At 45.2% G+C, this 20,425-nt stretch overlaps 1 protein-coding gene across 7 annotated transcripts in view; it reads left to right on the top strand.

Moving 5' to 3' along the window:
• Positions 1-20,425, top strand: part of DENND4A (DENN domain containing 4A) — a 143,598-nt gene that overhangs the window by 105,110 nt on the left and 18,063 nt on the right. For all 7 annotated transcript variants that reach the window (XM_055125269.1, XM_055125267.1, XM_055125266.1 and 4 more), the window contains 3 exons: positions 6,969-8,071; positions 14,951-15,140; positions 20,290-20,384. In XM_055125269.1, the coding sequence (XP_054981244.1) occupies positions 6,969-8,071; positions 14,951-15,140; positions 20,290-20,384 (1,388 nt within the window). The remainder of the gene's footprint in view (positions 1-6,968; positions 8,072-14,950; positions 15,141-20,289; positions 20,385-20,425) is intronic.

Raw genomic sequence — 20,425 nt, 5'->3', positions numbered from 1 at the left:
TTATGTACTATTTATGGTCACTTCTGGACAGTGACAGAGGTAAATAGTCACCACATGGACTGTATGGCCTATGAAAACTACTTACTCTCTAACTCTCCCTGACTGCCCCCACCTGGGGCCATAGCTGACAGTGCTCAGGGGCAGCTCTTGGCTCTGTGCTCAGGAGTCACTCCTCACGATGCTCAGGTAACTGTATGGCTTGCTGGGGACCAAGTCGGGGTCAGCCTGCTATCAGACAAGCCCCTTGATCCTGTACTAGTACACTCCAGCCCCAGCTCTCCAGCTCTCGGCAGGAAAAAGCTTGGAGACCCCTGCCCTGGCTGTCAGACAGTTAAATGATCTGTAACTATCTTAATTCACACTTCTTTGTTAAATAGTGGTGGTTATAACATCAGACTTTTCCTACTGGTATCTAGAAATTGCTCCACCACCATTTAGTCCTACAATGGTATTGTCTAGTTGTCCCTTGGGTCACTTGACACTGAAAGTCTTTGCTTTGCTGTCCTGTCATTGTTCTGCGTGTACATCTTATCCCCACAGGCCCCCCGTAGCCGGCGACCACACTGACCGTCCAAGGCCCTGGGCTCCATCCTGCTCTTCTCCTTGGGTCTGGCCTTTTTCCTTAGACCCCATGTGTGAACTTGGCCTTCCAGTACGGCTGTGATCCACATTTTGATCCTGACATTGTGTCAGAGTGGCTGATGGCACACCTGTGGTTACTCTCTGTGCCAACAAGGCAGTTTTTAAAAACCTCTAAGATGCAGCGCTAGGTGTGAGTTAGAGCGGCTTGAGATTTAATGTTTCTGACTTGAAAACTTTCCCATCTGTTAAGTACTAAAGGTTCAATGCTACTGCCAAAAACTACATAATAGGGTTTATAGGAATAGTTGCTTTCCAGTACTTTTTTCTTACGTTCTAGTATATTCTGGGGTTTAAAACATTTTTTTATCTTATTTTTGTTCTGCTGTATAATATGTGAATATTTTATTGCAGTAGACAGATCTGATAGCTCCAGAAGACAGAGGAATAGAATAACCAAAGAATTTTTTGGATATTTCATTGAAAGTGAAGTAAAAAATCAAAACTCTGTAATTCATGGGTGAATTTCACATTTCAATAAATGTATATTGAATTACTGAGAGTTAAAACAAGAAAATTTACAAAGTACGAAGGCATCCTGAAATTTGTTTCTATTCCTAGTTTCAATATGTTCCAACTTTTTATCTGTAGTACCATGTTTAACTGTAAGATGCCGTATTCCACTCGGGTTTGTGTATTGGTGGCAGTTATTCCACCATAGACAACATTCATTCACTAATAATGTGTTGATTGCTTGGTGTTTTGGAGTCAACCTGGCAGTACTCGGGCCTTCTCTGAGCTCTGTACTCGGGGTTTACTCCAAGCAGTGCCAAAAATCAAACCCAGGGACTAGAGAGATAGTACAGCAGGTAGGACACTTGGCCTTTTTTTAAAAAAAAATTTTAAATTTTACTGGATCACTGTGAGACAATTACAAGCTTTCATGTTTGGGTTACAATCACACAGTGATCAAACACCCATCCCTCCACCAGTGCACATTGCCCACCACCAACATCCCCAGTATAACCCCCCTTTCCCACCCTCCCCTGCCTCTATGGCAGACAATATTCCCCATACTCTCTCTCTACTTTTGCGCATTATGGCTTGCAACAGACACTGAGAGGTCATCATGTTTGGTCCATTATGTACTTTCGGCATGCATCTCCCATCCCAGCTGGTTCCTCCAGCCATCCTTTTCTTAGTGATCCCTTCTCTATTCCATCTGCCTTCTCCCCTCCACTCATGAAGCAGAGGGACACTTGTCTTGCATGCAGACAACCAGGTTTGATCACCAACATCCCAGTTTGTCCCCCGAGTCCTGCCAAGAGTGATCCCTGAAGACAGAGCCAGGAATAAATCCTGAGCAATGCTGAGTGTAGACAAAAGCTAAACACACCCAGACACACACACACACACAAAAACAAGAAACGAACCCAGGCCTCCTGCTTACAGCGCATATACTATGGCTGTCCTTCCGGCCCTGTGTTTGATTTTGGTTTCAGTAATAATTTAATCATTTCTGAGCCCCTATGATGCTACTGTGCCCCAGGTGCTACTGGGGATATAATTAGGAACAGAAAATAAGCAGTGTCCCCGTCTCCGTGGAGAAAGCAGACGGGAGGAGGCGAACATGAATCAGAGTCGAGTGCCTGTGAAAGCAGTGAGGCTAAGTTCTAGGAGAAGAGCTGTAGGTAGCTCTGACAATCCATAATCTACATGTTCTGGGCCAGGGAGCTAATGACCAGAGCAGGCTTCCTTGAGAATATGATTTTTTTGGTTTGTTTTAGTTTGGGGCCACACCCGTCAGTGCTCAGGGATGACTCCTGGCTCTGCACTCAGGGATCACTTCTGATGGCTTTTGGGACACTGAGTGTGGACCCTACAGTGTGGGCACCACAGCCAGGTGTGTGCCAACATTGGAGCACAAGAAACATATGCAGCAGCTCCACAGCTGAAGGGTGTCACCCCAGAAATCACAGCCACGCATGTGATCAACCCCACAGTAGCAGAAGGAAAGAAGGTGAGGGAGACAACCTGGAAGGGCACTAATGAACCATCCAGAGATTCCTTCTGCTTCAAATCTCAGAAAACTGGGGTCGGAGCAATAGTACAACGGGTAGCTTGCCTTGCACATGGCCCAACCCCCCGCACCCCATATGGTCTCCCAAGTCCACCAGCAGTGATTCTGAGTGCAGACTCAGGAGAAATCTCTGAGCACTGCCCGCTCTCTGTCTCTCTCTCTCTTTCTCTCTCTCTCCCTCCCCCTCTCTCTCTCCCTTCTCTCTCTCCCCTCTCTTTCTCCCTTCTGTATCTCTCTCCTCTCTCTCTCCCTTCTCTCTCCCCCCTCTTTCTCCCCTCTCTCTCTCTCCCATCTCACATCTCACTCTCTCTCTCTCTCTCTCTCTCTCTCTCTCTCTCTCTCTCTCTCTCTCTCTCTCTCTCTCTCTCTCTCTCTCTCGTGCTAAAACTGGGCTAGAGAGAGCTCCACAGACTGAGAACATGCTTTGCATGCAAGAGGTCTGGGTTCAATCCCTGGCACCACGTGGCCCCCCAAACACTGCCAGAGCAGCCCAAGTACAGAGCCAGGAGTATCCCGTGAACATGTCATGTGCCTAAAAGACCGAACAATACGTAATAACCATGTGAGACTGCATGGAAGCAGTTCAGAGGCCGTATCTAACTCACAGGCATGTTTGCCAATCTCTGGAACAACTGAGTGGCCACGCCTGCGTGCAGGCCGTACCTCTGACTCTGCGATGAGCCCAGCATCTGCATTTAAATGTGATCCCTCTGGCCTTTGCATTATAAGATTCCCACAGCCTTTGCTGTGGGAAAGTGGTTAGTCTATCAGACAAAAGGTGTAATCTCTATTTTCCCCTTTCTTGTGCTAAGAGTTGAACCCAGAGCCTCACATATGCAAGGAAGGGCTCTCCCACCGAGCCTCACCCTCTTCATAGAAAGTGTGTTCTTGGTTTCTTTCTTATGTCCTAATTATAAGCTGATGGAGAAAAAAAGAATAATACTAGTAAACTTTGCCTTTCTGCCCTGCTGTTTTCCTCGTTAATGACTTATTTGTTTGGTTTTTGGTTTGGGGGGTCACACCTAGCAACATTCAGGGCTTATTCCTGGTATTCACTCAGAAATTACTGCTGGTGGTGTTCAGGGAACCATATGAGGTACTGGGAATTGAACCCTGAGTCAGCCACGTGCAAGGCAAGCGCCCTCCCCCCTGTACTATGGCTCTGGCCCTGTTAATGACTTACGTGTACTAAATAGTATGCACACTTCATCGTCTGTTGTATATCAAATCCTTTTACCTGAATGTATCACATGCTGGACAAAAGATGGATATTTGGAAATTGTCTGGTTCAATTGGATTGTTCACTTGGATTGAGCATGAAAGAACATTTAATAGTACCATACCTAGACTAATCTTTAGAAGAGTGCCATGTGCATACAATTAAAGTGATCAGAAGTACAGAAATACAGACTCTTGGCTCGCTCCTCAGCCCATGCCCCCCCTTGATCCTGAATCTCTCCCGCTTATCTCCTTGTACTTTTGCTCTTTGCCTTCCTCTCTGGAGAAACCTGTGTGTCTCCTGTCCACATACTTCTCACGTCCTCTCCCTTCACACCTAAATAGGTTTCAATAAAAACTATCTTGTTTTACCAAAAAAGAAATCACGAGTCACGAAATCACGAAATCCCATTAATCATCATTAATCATTTCTTGAGCGGGCTCAGTAACCTCTCCATTCGTCCTTTCCCTGAGATCTTAGAAGTCTCTCTCAACTCAGCCCTCCCAAGGATGTCGCACTGGGGGATCTTTCAGGGTCTGGGGAATGGGATCCAGCTTGTTACTGGATTTAGCATATGAATACACCATGGGAAGCTTGCAAGGCTGTCCCGTGTGGGCAGGAAACTCTCAGAAGCTTGCCAGTTTCTCCCAGAGGGAGAAGTAGGCTGCAAGATATCTTCTGGGAGCTCACTTTTAAGTCTCTGGATGTTGGCCATTGATGGGATTACATTGAAGGTTGTATTACATGGCCTTCAATGGCATGTAATGAAGATTACATTACATGGCCGTTGAAGGTTCCTCTGCCAGTACCTTCATGCGTGAGGCCTGTCCGAACGTGTGGAGAGGGGCCTCGAGGATGGCTGTAGCTAGATTCCGGTGGTCTTCAGCCGCCGGGAGCTCCTCGGGGTGGGGAGGGAAGCTGGAGCACATCTCCTGTGAGGGCCCCCGGGGAAGACAGCCAGGCTTGCGGGCAAGAGACTTTTTTTTTTTTTTTGCTTTGATTGACAAAAAAGAAAAAAAAATGTCTGCTTTTAGCATTAGTACTTGAATGATTTATAAAAAGAACCGAATGGTGTTGTTTCTGAATATAAAACAACCCTTTTCCACCCTTGCCAGTACATCCTGCCATGTGTCCGGTGAGGAGAGCCCCTTGTCTTGGGAAACAGGGCGAGAGCAGCTGGGAAACAGGGCGAGAGCAGCGTCGCGCCTCCGCTATGGCCCATCACACACTGCACCTTCTTGGGGACCCGGGGGCTAAGCCGCCTAGATGGCCTGCTGCTGGCTAGACCAGGGTTTGGTACTTAGCAGAGCACCTCTCTCACCTCAGTCTCTTGAAACTCAACCATTGGCACAAAAGTTCATCAAATAAAAAGAAAGAGAAAAGATAGAAAAGGAAGTGACCATTTCATTTGACTGTCATAGCTTGCAGTCAACTAATAGAGATAAAATTATTGAGTAACATTGTCGTCTTGGGGCTGGAGCGATAGCACAGCGGGTAGGGCATTTGCCTTGCACGCAGCCGACCTGGGTTTGATTCCCAGCATCCCATATGGTCCCCTGAGCACCACCAGGAGTAATTCCTGAGTGCAGAGCCAGGAGTAACTCCTGGGCATCCCCAGGTATGACCAAAAATAAGCAAAAATAAATAAATAAATAATTAAAACCCCCTCTTCTTAAAAAAAAAAATAGTCTTAAGACCTGGGTTCGATTCCTCCATTCCTCTCAGAGAGATCAGCAAGCTACCGAGAGTATCCCACCCGCACGGACAGAGCCTGGCAAGCTACCTGTGGCGTATTCAGTATGCCAAAAACAGTGACAACAAGTCTCACAATGGAGACGTTACTCGAGCAAAATGATGGGACAACAGTGCTACAGTCTTAAGGATTTAGAATGTTTTAATAATTTTCATTGATAAAAATAACATAGCTTTCTCTGGCTTGGTTCTGTACTTTTGGTTTGGTTTTACAGACCGAGAAAGCAGGCTCAGAGTCTAACATGCAGAACCTCATGGTTATTTAGGATAGTCACCATTGTCATCCGTTCAGAAGAATTGATACAAACTTGCTATTTTTATTCCATGCTCACCCAGGGTGAATACTAATCTTAATTTTTTTTAAATATTGAGTCCACACATGGCTCTCTGAGAGGTTACTCCTGGCTTTGTGCTCAGGGATCACTCCTGGCGGGTTTGGGGGATAATAAGGGGTGCTGGGGATCCAACTTGGGTCTCCCACATCTCAGGGGAGATGCCGGCCACCCCCCAGAATGGGGAGGCACAGGCTGGCCTTAGCAGAGTTGAATTCATAAGTTTTTCTCCCAAGCTGGGAGACTTTCTACCTGGATGAAAGTCTGTTCCTGTTGTTGTCAAGGAAATCAGTTTGAGCTTCTTGGTGGTCCTTTTTCTTGTCCTTATCACAACCCTTTACTCCTGCTGCAGCCTCTCTCCACAGGGATCCAGCCTGCCCGAGACAAGGGTTGGCACCAGTTAGTCTTATTAGACCCCAGTTCCTGTGTCCACAAAGTGGGTCAGTGAGTCTGGCCTTAATGCGTCTCTCTGTATTAGGGCGAGGAGCAGAGTAACTCCTTCAAACCCTAGCTTGGTTTTATCACTTCCTAGGAACTTATTGCTAGTCCCACCCCAATTTATATGCCTGCTTTGGGTAACTTTGGGTGTAGTGATTGATCCTTAAAAGTGCTTGGTTTGGTTTTTTTCCCAACCCATAAGGCTTTTGGAATGATTATGGTATATAACATAAGGGATGTACACAATATTGTTTGTCAATAAAAGCATTCATTGAGGAGGCTGGAGCGATCGCACAGCAGGTAGGGCATTTGCTTTGCACGCAGCCAACCCGGGTTCAATTCCCAGCATCCCATATGGTCCCCCAAGCACCACCAGGAGTGATTCCTGAGTGCATGATCCAGGAGTAACCCCTGTGCATCACCAGGTGTGACCCAAACCCCCCGCCCCCCCAAAAAAGCATTCATTGAGTGCTATATTGCCATTTCAGTAACTAGTGTTTGACTTCTCAAGACAGCTTGCATTGCAGTTGCCTTCTCCATAGTTAAAAATGCTTTTCTTGTATTTCAGAAAGCACCTCAGAGCTGCTCTTAATATCATCTCTTAAGAATACAAAAGAAACAGGAAGCATTCCGAGTAGATGTTTCCGGAAAAGACATAAAAGTGACAATGAACCTAATTTGCAGTCACAAATGTCCTGGGGAAACCGGAACCACCACAGTCTCAGCAGTGGAGTTCTGATGGGACTTATGCTCAACAGAATTAACCCGGAAGCGGACCCTGGTGATATGGTGGAAAAACTGGGAGCCGACGCGAAGATCCTTTCAAACGTCATCGCAGAGAACACAAGGCCAAATAGTCTTGATATTGGAAAGCCGCCTGTAAGATCAAAAAGGGACAGCCTCGAAAAGGAATCCAGTGATGAGGACACCCCTTTTGATGGTTCTCCTTCTCTAGTGGAGAAAGTAGAGTCACCTGTGATCTTTGACCTCGAAGACATCGACAGTGAAACGGATGGAGCGAAAGCAGGGCACGTTATGAGCCAGCACCCCAGGAGGCTCCAGCATCCGAACAGCAGCTTTTCAGTGAAGCCGTTTGAAAAAACCAACGTGGTGACGGGATTTGACCCCCTCTCTCTTCTGGTGGCTGAGACCGAACAACAGCAAAAAGAGGAGGAGGAAGAGGAGGAGGACGATAGCAAAAGCGTCTCCACACCCTCAGCTCGGCGGGATCTAGCTGAGGAGATTGTGATGTACATGAACAACATGAGCAGCCCCTTGGCGAGCCGAACCCCGAGTGTCGACCTGCAGCGGGCGTGCGAGGATAAAGTGGCCACGAAGAAAAGCCCCACTCTGGTCAAGTCGTGCAGGAGGTCGAGCCTGCCTCCGCACTCGCCCAGGCCGGCCAGGCTGACCAAGTCTAAAAGTTACACCAAAAGTGACGACAGGCCACGGGACAGACTCTGGTCTTCCCCGGCCTTCTCACCAACCTGTCCGTTTCGGGAAGACTCTCAGGATGCATTAACCCACTCGTCACCTTCCTTTAACTTAGATACCCTGATAGTACCCAAATTAGATGTCCTGAGGCACAGCATGTTTACTGCGGGCAAAGGAGTCGCAGAGAAAGCAAGCAAGTGGTACTCAAGATTTGCCATGTACACCACATCATCTAAGGTAAGTTTTCTTAGTTTTTTCTATTTTTCCCTTTTTTTTTTCTTTCCTCACCAGCAAAAGTTCTGTCTGTGCAATAGTGTCTATTATTACCATTGTCCTTATACCACTTCACAGAAAGGATTTGTAAATATCAAAACAATCTAATCGTGCCAAAGTTTTGTTGGTTTTGCTGTTGGTTTTAGGGCCATGCTTGGAGGTGCTCAGGGCTAAATCCTGGCTCTGCACTCAGGAATCACTCCTGGCAGTGTTAGGAGATCATCTGGGATGTCAGGGATTAAACCAGGGTCTGCTTCATGCAAGGCAAGCACCCTACCCACTGTACCATCTCTTCAGAACCTCACAGTTCCTCAATTATAAAAATAAATCTAGAAAAAGTATCAGAATTTGAGCTTGAGTAATAACTTAGGTCATATAGCATTTCAGTCTGAAACAAGATATTTCATTGGAATAAAAAAGTAGCTTACTCAGCTTTATTACTCCCTTCATTACTTCTTTTTCAGATACAGAATTTAGAACACCTTCAAATTTTCTTAGCCAGATGCAGAATAGTATTTCTCTTCATAAAAATAGTATTTCTTGAGACTGGGGCAATAGCACAGCAGGTAGGGCGTTTGCCTTGCACATGGCCGACCCAGGTTTGATTCCCAGCATCCCATAGGGTCCTCCCCGAGCACCGCCAGGAGTAATTCCTGAGTGCAGAGCCAGGAGTAACCCCTGAGCATTGCTAGGTGTGACCCAAAAGCAAAAAAAAAAAAAAATAGTATTTCTCTTCATAAGAATGTTTTAGCTTGGAATAGGCCATATGAAAAAAAAAAGAAGATGAGGGGCTGGAACAATAGCACAGCGGATAGGGCATTTGCCTTGCATGCAGCCAATCCGGGTTCGATTCCTCTGCCCCTCTCAGAGAGCCTGACAAGCCATCGAGAGTATCCCGCCCGCACGGCAGAACCTGGCAAGCTCCCCGTGGTGTATTAGATATGCCAGAAACAGTAACAAGTCTCACAGTGGAGACGTTACTGGTGCCGGGATGACAGTGACAGAGACAGTTGCAAGATCAGTAAGATAGTCCAGAGGTTAAGGCCTTCCATGCAGTTTCCCCGAGCACTACCAGGGGCATGCCCTGAGCACAGTCAGCTGTGGCCCCCAAACAAGACATAGAAAGCTTCATTTCAGGACTCTGGTCACCCACTTCCCGAAGCTGAATGCTGGCGCTCCTTTAACCTTATAGTGCTCCTCCTTTACCTGATAGTGCTCCTCCTTTACCTGATAGTGCTCCGCCCTGTGGTTGCTCTGTCTTTCTCGGCCATTTAGTCCTCATGCGCTCACTCTTCTCTCAGCCCTCCCCCCTCCTCTCTCCTCTCTGCCTCCCTCTGTGTGCATCTCTATCTTTCTTTCTTTCTCTCTGTCTCAGCCTGTCTCCCTCCCTCCGTCTCTCTCTCTCTCTCTCCCCCACACACAGCCAGAGACTCAGTGAGATGAGGGCAGGCTTTCCATGCACCAAAAAGGTAGTAAGTATCCTCCCCCAATGAAACTTTCAGAGTAAGTTGATTACATAAAATAAAAATTAATTGCAACAGGACCAAACTTAGGCACCTAAAATTTAAATTGATAAATTGAACTGGAGAGAGTACATGATGTGAGGCGCTGGCCTTGCACAGGGCCTACCTGGGTTTGATCCCCAGCGCCGCATAGAGTGCCCCAAGTCCCACCAGTGGTCATCTGAGTGGGGAGCCAGAAGTAAACCCTGAGAACCAGGGGGTGTGGCCCAAATAACAACAAAAATAATAAATTAATACATTTTAGAATGGAATACAGAGACACTTTTCAAAGGAATCTGAAGGGTTGAGGGCTCCTATGGCAGAGAGGGCTCCCGTGGCAGAGAGGGCTCCCATGGCAGAGCACATGACTAGCATGTGAGGCCCCAGTCTCTGTCTCTTGTGCCCCATGTCCCTTCCCCAAGCACTGTGGCTATCACCTAGTGTCCCTCCAGCAGCAGCAGCCACCCTGATCACAAAACCAGGAGACCTTCACCACATCATCGGGAATGACCCTGGGCCCCCAAGGTCCACGGGGTGTAGTCCTCATTTTTTTTTTTAACGGGACTAGGGGGTAGAGTTCAGAGAATAAAATTTGTTAATCTCCAAAGGCACAGCAGTACTACCCCGAGTACGGCCCCTGGACAGAAGCTGTGATGTCAGGAGGCCCTGCGACAGCATCTGTATCATGCTGAAAGAAAACAGTTGCCAACCTGTTGTTTTCTACCCAAGAAAACATCTTTAAAAATTGGGGCAGACAGGAAGGGAAATGATTCAATTTCCAACTTAAATCTCCCTGGACTTAATTACTAAAATACAGAAATCCTAAAACCGCGCAGCCGTTGTAGCACAAGCACATATATCTTCATTCTCATCAGTGGAAAACTAATTATCAAATATTTCCCTGTCAATAGGGCCATATTCTTGGGGGATAAATACCAACGCAGTGGGGGTGGTTGGGGGGTGGGGCGTGGGATGTATACTGGGTTTTTTTTTTCTTTTTGGTGGTGGAATATGGGCACTGGTGAAAGGACAGGTGTTTGAGCATTGTATAACTGAGACATAAGCCTGAGAACTTTGTAACTTTCCACATGGTGATTCAATAAAATAAATTTTTTAAAAAATTGGGGCAGATACAGAGATGTCTCTGGAACCCAACCGTTTACAATCTAAAAGTTTACATTTACAGTCACGGTCATGCAAGCTCTCATGATATTCAAAATGAGCAATGGAAAAGAAATTATCTAGCATCTGCCCCTGGCAGGTAGGCTTGAACGGTGGTGGGAAATTTTGAGCAAAACATAATGCCCAAAATTAGATAGAGAATATTGGGGAAATTGTCTGCCAAAGGGGCAGGGTAAGGACTGGGATGTGGGTGGTGGAAAATGTGCACTGGTAGAGGGATGGGTGTTCCATCATTATATGGCTGAATCTCAAATGTGAAAGCTTTGCAACTCTATTTCATGGTGATACAATTTAAAAAAAAAAGTAATGTGAAGTTCATGCCCAATTCAACCAGCTTAATCAATGGCTGAACAAATAACAGTACTCCTACATTATTTAAAAAAAAAATGGGGCAAGACAGTTAAATATTCTGGATTTTCTGGAGTGCACAAGCACATACATCTTCAAAATATTCCATACTGACATCCCAGTAGGAGCACACCAGATTGGATGGGACTGTAACACAGGAACCGGCCTATCCCGACTAACAAAAGCATGACCACAGAAGGCTTAACTTGAAGCAACAGCTTAGTAAACCCTCAGACAAGGACCTATTGTCCCCATGGTGAGACACAATAATCTTCACAAATTTTCTTCTATGGAACTATTCTTCTTAATCAATCCGTTAGCCATGTAATGGTAACAGGCGATATAAAATAAATGATTGTGGGCCTGCTGTGGGGGCAGGCTTGAGGGATGTTAAGGAAAATGGAGACTCTGGTGGAGGGACCATGGTGGTGGGGTTGGTGTTGGAATATTGAATGCCTGTAACAAATCATCATGATCAACTTTGTAAACCACAGTGTTTAAATAAAGGGGGGAGGGCAGGGGAGGGCAAGAGGTGCTGAGAATGTGGCTCAGTGGTAGAGCATTTGTCTTGCATGTTTGAGGGTCTGGGTTTGATCCTTGGCACCACAAAACAAACAAAAAATTATCATTGAAATGAAGCTTAGTTGACTGCTTGCTAAAATAAAAGTGTCAGTGTTCTTTAAGCAATGATACCAAGTACTCAGGCTACACAACGTAACATTCTCAATGTACAAAACAAAATCCAAACTCACTGCATTTAGAAAGAGCCAAGAAACTGTGCCATATTCTCCAGGGATGCACAGTCCTGAAATGACCCAGAAATTGGAATTATCAGTTGAAACTTTAACTTATATTAAATTCAATCCCCTGGGGTCAAGAAAACACATTTTTGAATAAGTCAAAGGACTTCTTAGCAAGAATTAAAATATTTTTTAATTATAACTAAGGGCTGGAGAGATAGTACTGCAAGTAGGGCATTTGCCTTGCATAATATGGCTGACCCAGGTTCAATCCCCTGTACCCCATGTGGTCCCCCAGCACTCATAAGGAGCAACCCCTGGGCACGGCCAAATGTGGCTCAAAAACCAAAAACAAATTATAACTAAAAATATGTATACTGAAATAAACTCATTGGACATTTCAGTATCGGAATGCAGATGACAGAGACATCCAGGAATTTGAAGATTGAGAAGTAGAAAATCCAGTTGAAAGAACTGAGGCAGAAAGGACTGAAAATGGAGCAGTGCTTCAGAGGCTAGCAGGTTGTCCCAAAAGGAGTAATATGTCACTGGGATAGAAATTGTGGTAGGAAAGATATTTGTAGAAATAGTGACTGAGGGGGCCAGAGCGATAGTACAGCAGGGAGGGCGTTTGCCTTACACATGGCCAAACCATGTTCGATCCCCAGCATCCCATATTTTTCCCCCAGCACCACCAGGAGTATTTCCTAAGTGCAGAGCCAGGAGTAATCCCTGAGCATCACTGGGTGTGACCAAAAAAAGAAGGAAGGAAGGAAGGAAGGAAGGAAGGAAGGAAGGAAGGAAGGAAGGAAGGAAGGAAGGAAGGAAGGAAGGAAGGATGGAAAGAAGGAAGGAAGGAAGGAAGGCTGAACATACATACACATAAGTTGGATTACTGAAAACCAAATGATTGCTATATATTTTTAAGGGAATGATATATACCTTTCAAGCCTTTTTTTAAAAAATGAACCACTATCTATAGAGGAGTTAGGATTTGATTGACAGTATGTTTTTTATCACGGAGCAACATATCATAGAACAATGTCTTTAATATGTTGAGAGGAAATATCTGTCAATTCTATATCCAGTGAAATTATACATCAGGGGTGAAAATAAAATAAAAACATTTTTAGGTAGAAGAAAAGAATTTATGGCTAGAAGACCGTCTTTATAAGATATTCAAAAGGGATTTTTTTTCCAGTCTGAAGAAAAATGATTCCAGAAAAAAACTTGGATCTTCCTGAATGAAGAAAGAACAAAATAGATAGTAAATAGTTAAGACAAAATCCTACATTTTTACCTCTTAAATTTTTATTTGATTGATTTTGGGGCCACACCTGGCTGTACTCAGGGCTTAATCCTGGCTCTGCACTCAGGGATCACTCCTGGTGGTGCTCGTGAGACCATATCAGATGCTGGGAATCAAACTTCACGGGCCGCACGCAAGGCAAACGCCCTTTTTTCTGTACTATCACCCTAGACCCTTACCTCCTAAATTTCTTAATATTGATATTTTCCCAAAACAAAAATTACAACATTCCAAGGGATTTTAAATATTTATAGATTTTATAGTGTCAAACGATCATCTTCATTGACATTCATTATGTTCTGTATGAAGCAGTGCAACACTCTAAAAAGCAGGGTGTAGCCAGAAAGCCAATAAAGATATTCAAGTAATCTTACAGTGGCGACCCATGCAGCTGACCTACGTTCAATTCCCGGCACCCTATGTGGTCCCCTGCCAGGAGTGATCCCTAAGCGCAGAACCAGGAGTAAGTCTGAGAATAGCCAGGTCTGCCCCAAAACCAAAATTAATTAGTTAAATAAGAACTCAGTAATATACACATGACTAGAAAATGGTTGTATCTGGGCAGTGGAATGAACATATTTTTAAATTTTTTCTTCGTATCAAAATTTGTATCTACCAGATTTTCTTCTGCCTTATTAGACTGACTAAGGAAAAAGATGAACATATTTTTGATGTTTTCAAAAATGAAACCTTAAAGTAGATGTCTTTAAAACCTGGGTTATTGTCAAAGACAATTTAACTGTAAATCTTAAAAGAAATTGTTAAGTAAAGGGGCTGAATGGGGCTAGAGCAATAGTATCACAGGGAGGGCCTTTGCCTTGTACACGACTGACCCGGGCTTAATCCCCTGCATCCCATAGGGTTCCCCAAGCACCACCAGGAGTAATTCCTGGGTGCAAAGCTAGGAGTAACCCCTGAGCATCTCCATGTGTGCCCCCACCCCCCAAAAAAGAGTAAAGGGGCTGGTGAGAGACCCCAACAGACTAACAGATGCTGTGAATAGGGAGACCCTGGGTATAATCTCCAACACTGCGTGGTTCCCTGAGCACCACCAGAGGCAACAACTAAATAAACAGGTTGGAATTGCCCAGCACCAGTAGGTGCAGCCCAGAAAAGCACAAATAATACAACGAGATGAAATGAAGGAAATGCTGGAGCTGGAGACAGAGCTGTCCAGAGGCCTGGGAGAGAAGCTTTGCATCTGGGAACCCCAGATACGGTTCCACCAATAACACAGCACAGTGAGGGGTGGCCCAAAACCAAACCAAAAGGAGAATAAATGGAAGGTCCAGCTGCGGCTCAAGAGGTAGGGCACCTGCCTGCATGCAGGAGACCCTGGGCCCAGCCTCCAGCACCCGCGCTGCCTCTGACCTCTGCCAGGTGTGGCCCGCCCCACCCACCTCTCTTTCTGCATAAAAACAGTAGTAACAGCAACAACGAAATAAGTAAGTGTAAGAATCCCAAGGGTGCTGAGATTTGCAGGGAGGGGAATTAATAATAAATGAAGATTTAAAGTCTGTTAGCAGAGTCTCATCTTACAGGTTTTTGCTTTAACTGAAAATTGTCTCCCTCGAGTTGACCTTGAGCAGAATCCTGGGCAGTTGGGAGCCTCATGAAAGGTTACTCACTTTTTTGATGCTGACTAACAAACCATCCGAGCAGATAGGCGTAAGGGTTAGGCATCCCCTGTACTATCAAAGTGGCTTTTTAAATAATGAACGTCCAACTGTGAAGGAAATTAAGCCTGTAATTATGTTCATAGGATCAAAGTTCTGATCGTACCAGTCTTTCTTCAGCGGGAGCCCAGGACTCTGAGTCTGCCTCTCTAACAGATGAAGATGCCTGCCATGAGCTGGAAGGAGCCGCTTCTTCCCAGGAGATCAGCACGACCTCTGGGACTAAGGGAACTGATATCAACAGAATAAGCCTGGAAAGTTCTGCCTCCTTGGAAGGTTTGCTCACACTCCTTCTGCCATACTGCGTTTGATCTGCAGTGTTTTCGCTTCCTTTTTGCTTTACTTGTGTATAAGAGTTAGCATGGCTCCCAAGTCAAAGCCATAGAGCCCAGGCACTTTGAGGGATGTGCAGATCCCATACACCACGCCTTCATCTTATTTCCCCCTGTGAGGTCATCATTTCCACTCACTGTCATTAAGCTTTCCGAAAAATGTGTGCTTGCATGCATATGTTCTTACCTCTTGTCTCCTGAGGCCAAGGTGCTATGAATATGTTCTTATTCCTTGCATTTTCACTTTATAGTATATGCTGAAGATCACCTTATATCATCACATACCCCTTATTCATTCTTACAGTAACATAGTTCATCTTATGTGAATATACCATAGATTATTTTGACCATTTTTCTATTGACAGAGATTGTTTCCATTCTTTGCCCATTATAAATAATGTTTTCGTGCTTATGTCATATTAAATCTTTGCCAGTTTGTCTTTGAAAGACACTTCAAAAATCCTGCCAAGTTCTCTTCCTCAGAGCTGTATTATTTTGCATTCCCACTGGCAGTATGTAAGAGAACCTTGTACCCTCATTCATAATAAAATATGTTGTTGGGGTTGGAGTCATAGTACAGTGAGGTGGGCATTTCCCTTGCATTCAGCTGACCAGGATTTGATCCCCAGCATCCCATATGGTTCTCTTGAGCCCACAAGGAGTGATCCCTGAACTCAGAGCCCGGAGTAAGCCCTGTGCATCTCCGGGTGTGACCCAGAAACATAAAAATAAATAGAACATGTCAGCAAACTTGGATTTTTGTTATTTGATAGGTGAGGAGTTGTATTTCAGTTTCATTTTTATTTATATTTCTCTTTGTAAATGAAGTTGAGTATCAGTCTCTGTGTTTAAAGGATAGGCACAATAAACCTCCATGTACCCTTCATTCAACTGCCAAAAAAAATTATCAGCAAATGGTGGATCTTATTTTAGTCCCTATTGGGGTATTATGAGTTGCAACACTGTAAATGATGGTCTCCTGCTTACATCATCCCCACACCCACCCACCACCAACTTGCAGGTCTGTTGCCTTTGGTCAACAATTACTGAGTGCTCTATCTCTGCGCCAACCTGTTTTCTTTCCCCAGTGGATTATTTTAAAATAAATCCCAGAGAGGCTGGAGCAGTAGTACAGCAGGTGGAGTGTTTGCTTTGCACGCACCCAACCCAGGTTCAATCCCCAGCAGCCCACATGGACCCTTTAGCCCCACCAGAAGTGGCCCCTGACAGGAGTAAGCCATGAGGACCACCAGGCATGGCCCACACACCAAAAAACTAAATAAATAAATCCCAGAAAATATGTAATTATCTTCATAAAAATTTCAGTATGTGTCTTTAAAGTATAAGAAACTTAATCTATATTTTTCTTTTTCTTGTTTTAATTCTTTGATTTGATTTTTTTTATCATTTAAAACTATATTTGTGGGGGGGCTGGAGTGATAGCACAGCGGGTAGGGCGTTTGCCTTGCACGAGGCCGACCCGGGTTGGATTCCCAGCATCCCATATGGTCCCCTGAGCACCACCAGGAGTGATTCCTGAGTGCATGAACCAGGAGTAACCCCTGTGCATCGCTGGGTGTGACCCAAAAAGAAAAAAAAAAAAACCTATATTTGTGGGGGGGTATTTAATTCCCTCATATGTACATTTAATATTGGCACCTCTGCATCTGGAAATATGTTTCACAAATTGAGTATCCCTGAATCACCAGCTCTCGGCTCAGGAAACAGCTGAGGTAGCATTCCTGCCTTTCAGGCCTGGGGCCCTGAGTTCTGTCCTTACCCGCAATCCACATACTGAGTATGATTCCAGGGGTGCTACCGTTGGGGATCCTGGTACCACAACTGAGGCAGTCCCTGTCACCCAGTGTGTGTGAGCACCACGGCAAGCGTGCAAACCCTGTGACCCCAGCAAGCACTACAGCCAAAGTATGGGAGCACCACACTCGTGTTGATCTCATTGATCAACAGTCACAGCAGAGGAACAGCGGGAGGGGGGTAGCCTCAGAACATTAACGTGGTCCAGAACGTCCTCCCCTGCCCACACTCAGTCACTAGTTAACCCCTCATGGATGATATCATCAGAGCTTCTGACTCTATGTATTTCAAGGATTGTCATCTTTTTAAACCTTCTATAAATTTAAAAAGTATGTATTTAGTTTTCGGATCACATGCCATGGCACTCATTGCCGACTCCGGGCTTTGCACTCAGGAATCTCTCCTGGCGGTGTTCAGGGGACCATATGGGATGCCCTGTATTGAAATCAGAGCAGTTGCATGCAAAGCAAGTGCCCGTCCCACTGTGCTCTCTATCCCCAAAGTTTCTGTGGAATAATAAAAGCATATGTGTTTTGTGAAGTGTTCATTTTCCAAGAGCATGATTATAATACCATCTAGTTTTTATGTGACATTTATCGTCTACCAAATATTCACATAGTTTAAATGTTTACAACTCTCTTATTCGTGACGCTCTTCCTGTAGAAGGTTCATGCCAGTGGAATCTAAACATCTCACATGTACATTCGGTTGAAATTATTAACTACCTGTTATCTTTGATCCGTCTTTTTTTTTTTCTTTTTGGGTCACACCCTGCGATGCACAGGGGTTACTCCTGGCTCTGCACTCAGGAATTACTCCTAGCGGCACTCTGGGGACCATGTGGGATGTTGGGAATTGAACTGGGTTGGCTGCATGCAAAGCAAGTGCCCTACCCACTGTGCTACTGCTCCAGCCCCTGTTCCCTCCCTTTTTTCCCCTCCTTGTCATATATCACTGTCACTGTCATCCCGTTGCTCATCGATTTGTTCCAGCGGGCACCAGTAACGTCTCTCATTGAGAGACTTATTGTTACCGTTTTTGGCATATCCAATACGCATGGGTAGCTTGCCAGGCTCTGCCGTGCGGGCGCAACACTCTCGGTAGCTTGCCGGGCTCTCCGAGAGGGGCAGAGGAATCGAACTCGGGTGGGCCACATGAAAGGTGAATGCCCAACCGCTGTGCTATCGCTCCAGCCCAGAAATCTGTTCACTTCCCCTGTTATTTTTTAATATGCAACCCTTTAGGAGAGAGCCCAGGGGCTGTAGCACGCTTTGCACACAGGAAGCTCAGTTTGATCCTCAGGACCACATGATCAATCCCCTAAGCAAGTGACCCCCAAGCAGCAAACCAGGAATAGCCCCTAAATACTCCCAGATACAGCTCAGGAACAAAAACAGAAAAAGAAAGGGGAGAATAAATAGTTGTGCTAAGTAGATCGACTTACCTCACAACCTGATTCGTATTTATTAAAAGGAATCTTCTATGGATCGGAGAGATAGTGTATCAGAAAAGTTACTTGCATGCAACCAACCCAGACTCGATCCTCAGCATCCCCTGAGCACTGCCAGGAGTGATCCCTGATTATGGGAGATGCGTGCTGAAAGTAGATAATGGACCAGACATGATGCCCTCTCAGTATCTGTGTTGCAAGCCATAATGCCCAACAGTAGAGAGCGAGTATGGGGCATATTGTCTGCCATGGAGGTAGGGGGAGGGTGAGAAAGGGGTTATACCAGGGATATTGGTGGTGGGGAATGTGCACTGGTGGAGGGATGGGTGTTTGATCATTGTGAGATTGTAACCCAAACATGAAAGCTTGTAACTATCTCACGGTGATTCTATAAAATTAAAAAAAGAAAAAGAAAAAGGAGTAATTCCTGAGCACAGAGCCAGGAATAAGCCGTGAGCACCACTGGGTATGGCCCCAAGGCACAAAGTATTTTTTTCAAAGGAATATTTTGTGCTGTAGATCACTTAGGCATAAAATGCAGGCTCCCCCCATCAGAGATTCTATCAGTCTAGCTAGTAGCCGTTAGGAATCAGGACCCAGCAATCAGCCTTGTGTGAGCGAGAGCCATGGGGTAAATATGGTCTCCACCCCACTGAAGCTCTTTCTCTGCGTTCCCTTCCCTCTGTTGGGACTGCGGGCTCGGGGGTGTCCCTCCCAGCCCCTGTGTTCAGGGTCGTGGTGCTCCCCAGGCCAATCACACATAGGTAGGTCGCTGCTGGGGAGGTCACAGCCCCACTTGCCCTATCACACCCTTCCAGGAGCCGCTTCCTTCCTTGGCCTCTCCTCCTCTCCCCCTGCTGGACCCAGGGCCAGGAAGAGCCTTGGGATGACCTTTTGTTATTTATTTTCTGAAGCATCTTTAGTCTGGCTCATTCTGATTAAATACCACCCCGCAGTGGTACTTCCTGGGGTGGTTTTATTCTTTGATTTCATAGGACCTAGTTGTTTATTGCATTACTTATTGGGTGGTTTGTTTTTTTTTTTTTTTTGACCTCTCTATAACAATATCAGTACTCACTCCTGACATTTAGTATTGATTGTTCCCCCGTATCAGAGGCTTCACATTTCATGCTTTCAGATAACCCTAGCCTGCTGCAGTCAGAAGCTTACCTAAGAAATAACTGAAAGGAAAAACAAAACACATTCACATCATTCTTATTGCAGTGTACTGTTGGAGTTATTATTCTATTTTACTGTGGTTGTTGCTAATCATGTCTAACTTACAAAGTGACTGTTTTGTACTCTCTAGACCCTACAACTAAACAGTTTTCCTGTGCTTTTTTCGTTTTTGGTCCACACCAGTGATGATGCTCAGGGATTACTCCTGGTTCTGCACTTAGAAACCACTCCTCATGGTGGTGCTCAGGGAACCGTAAGGGATGCCAGGGATCAAGCCCAAGTAGACCACATGCCTTCCCCACTGCACTCTCCAGCCCTGATTCCTTGTATTTAAACTTTGGGAAAATGCAAGCAGAGAAACAATACTAAAGCACTTTCCAGCTGTACATACAAAGTGCTTAATGCATGAGTGGTAGGAATATCTAGCACGTGCAAATCAGGATGTGAGCACATTGCCTGCAGGTTGTACTCAAAAACAAATCTGTACTCATTGCATGCAAAACATTTTCCTTATATCCATTTCCTCTTAAATTGCCTCCAATACTCAAAAAAAGGAAGCTTGACATCTTATCAAAGAATTTGTAACCATCTCCCATCTCCTTTCTCATTGAATGTAATGATTTGCACTTTGTCTTTAATAAATGAATAGGATCCCTGTCAAAGTTTGCCTTGCCTGGAAAATCAGAAGTAGCGTCTTCCTGCAGCACAAGCAATGCAAACATCTTCCAGAACTACGCAATGGAGGTACAGCTTCGCTCAAAAATATGTTTACGTTACTTAAGTGT

This window comes from Sorex araneus, chromosome 2 (assembly GCF_027595985.1).
Source record: "Sorex araneus isolate mSorAra2 chromosome 2, mSorAra2.pri, whole genome shotgun sequence".
NCBI classification, from domain to species: Eukaryota; Metazoa; Chordata; class Mammalia; order Eulipotyphla; family Soricidae; genus Sorex; species Sorex araneus.
This window is presented reverse-complemented; position numbering and strand designations above follow the sequence as displayed.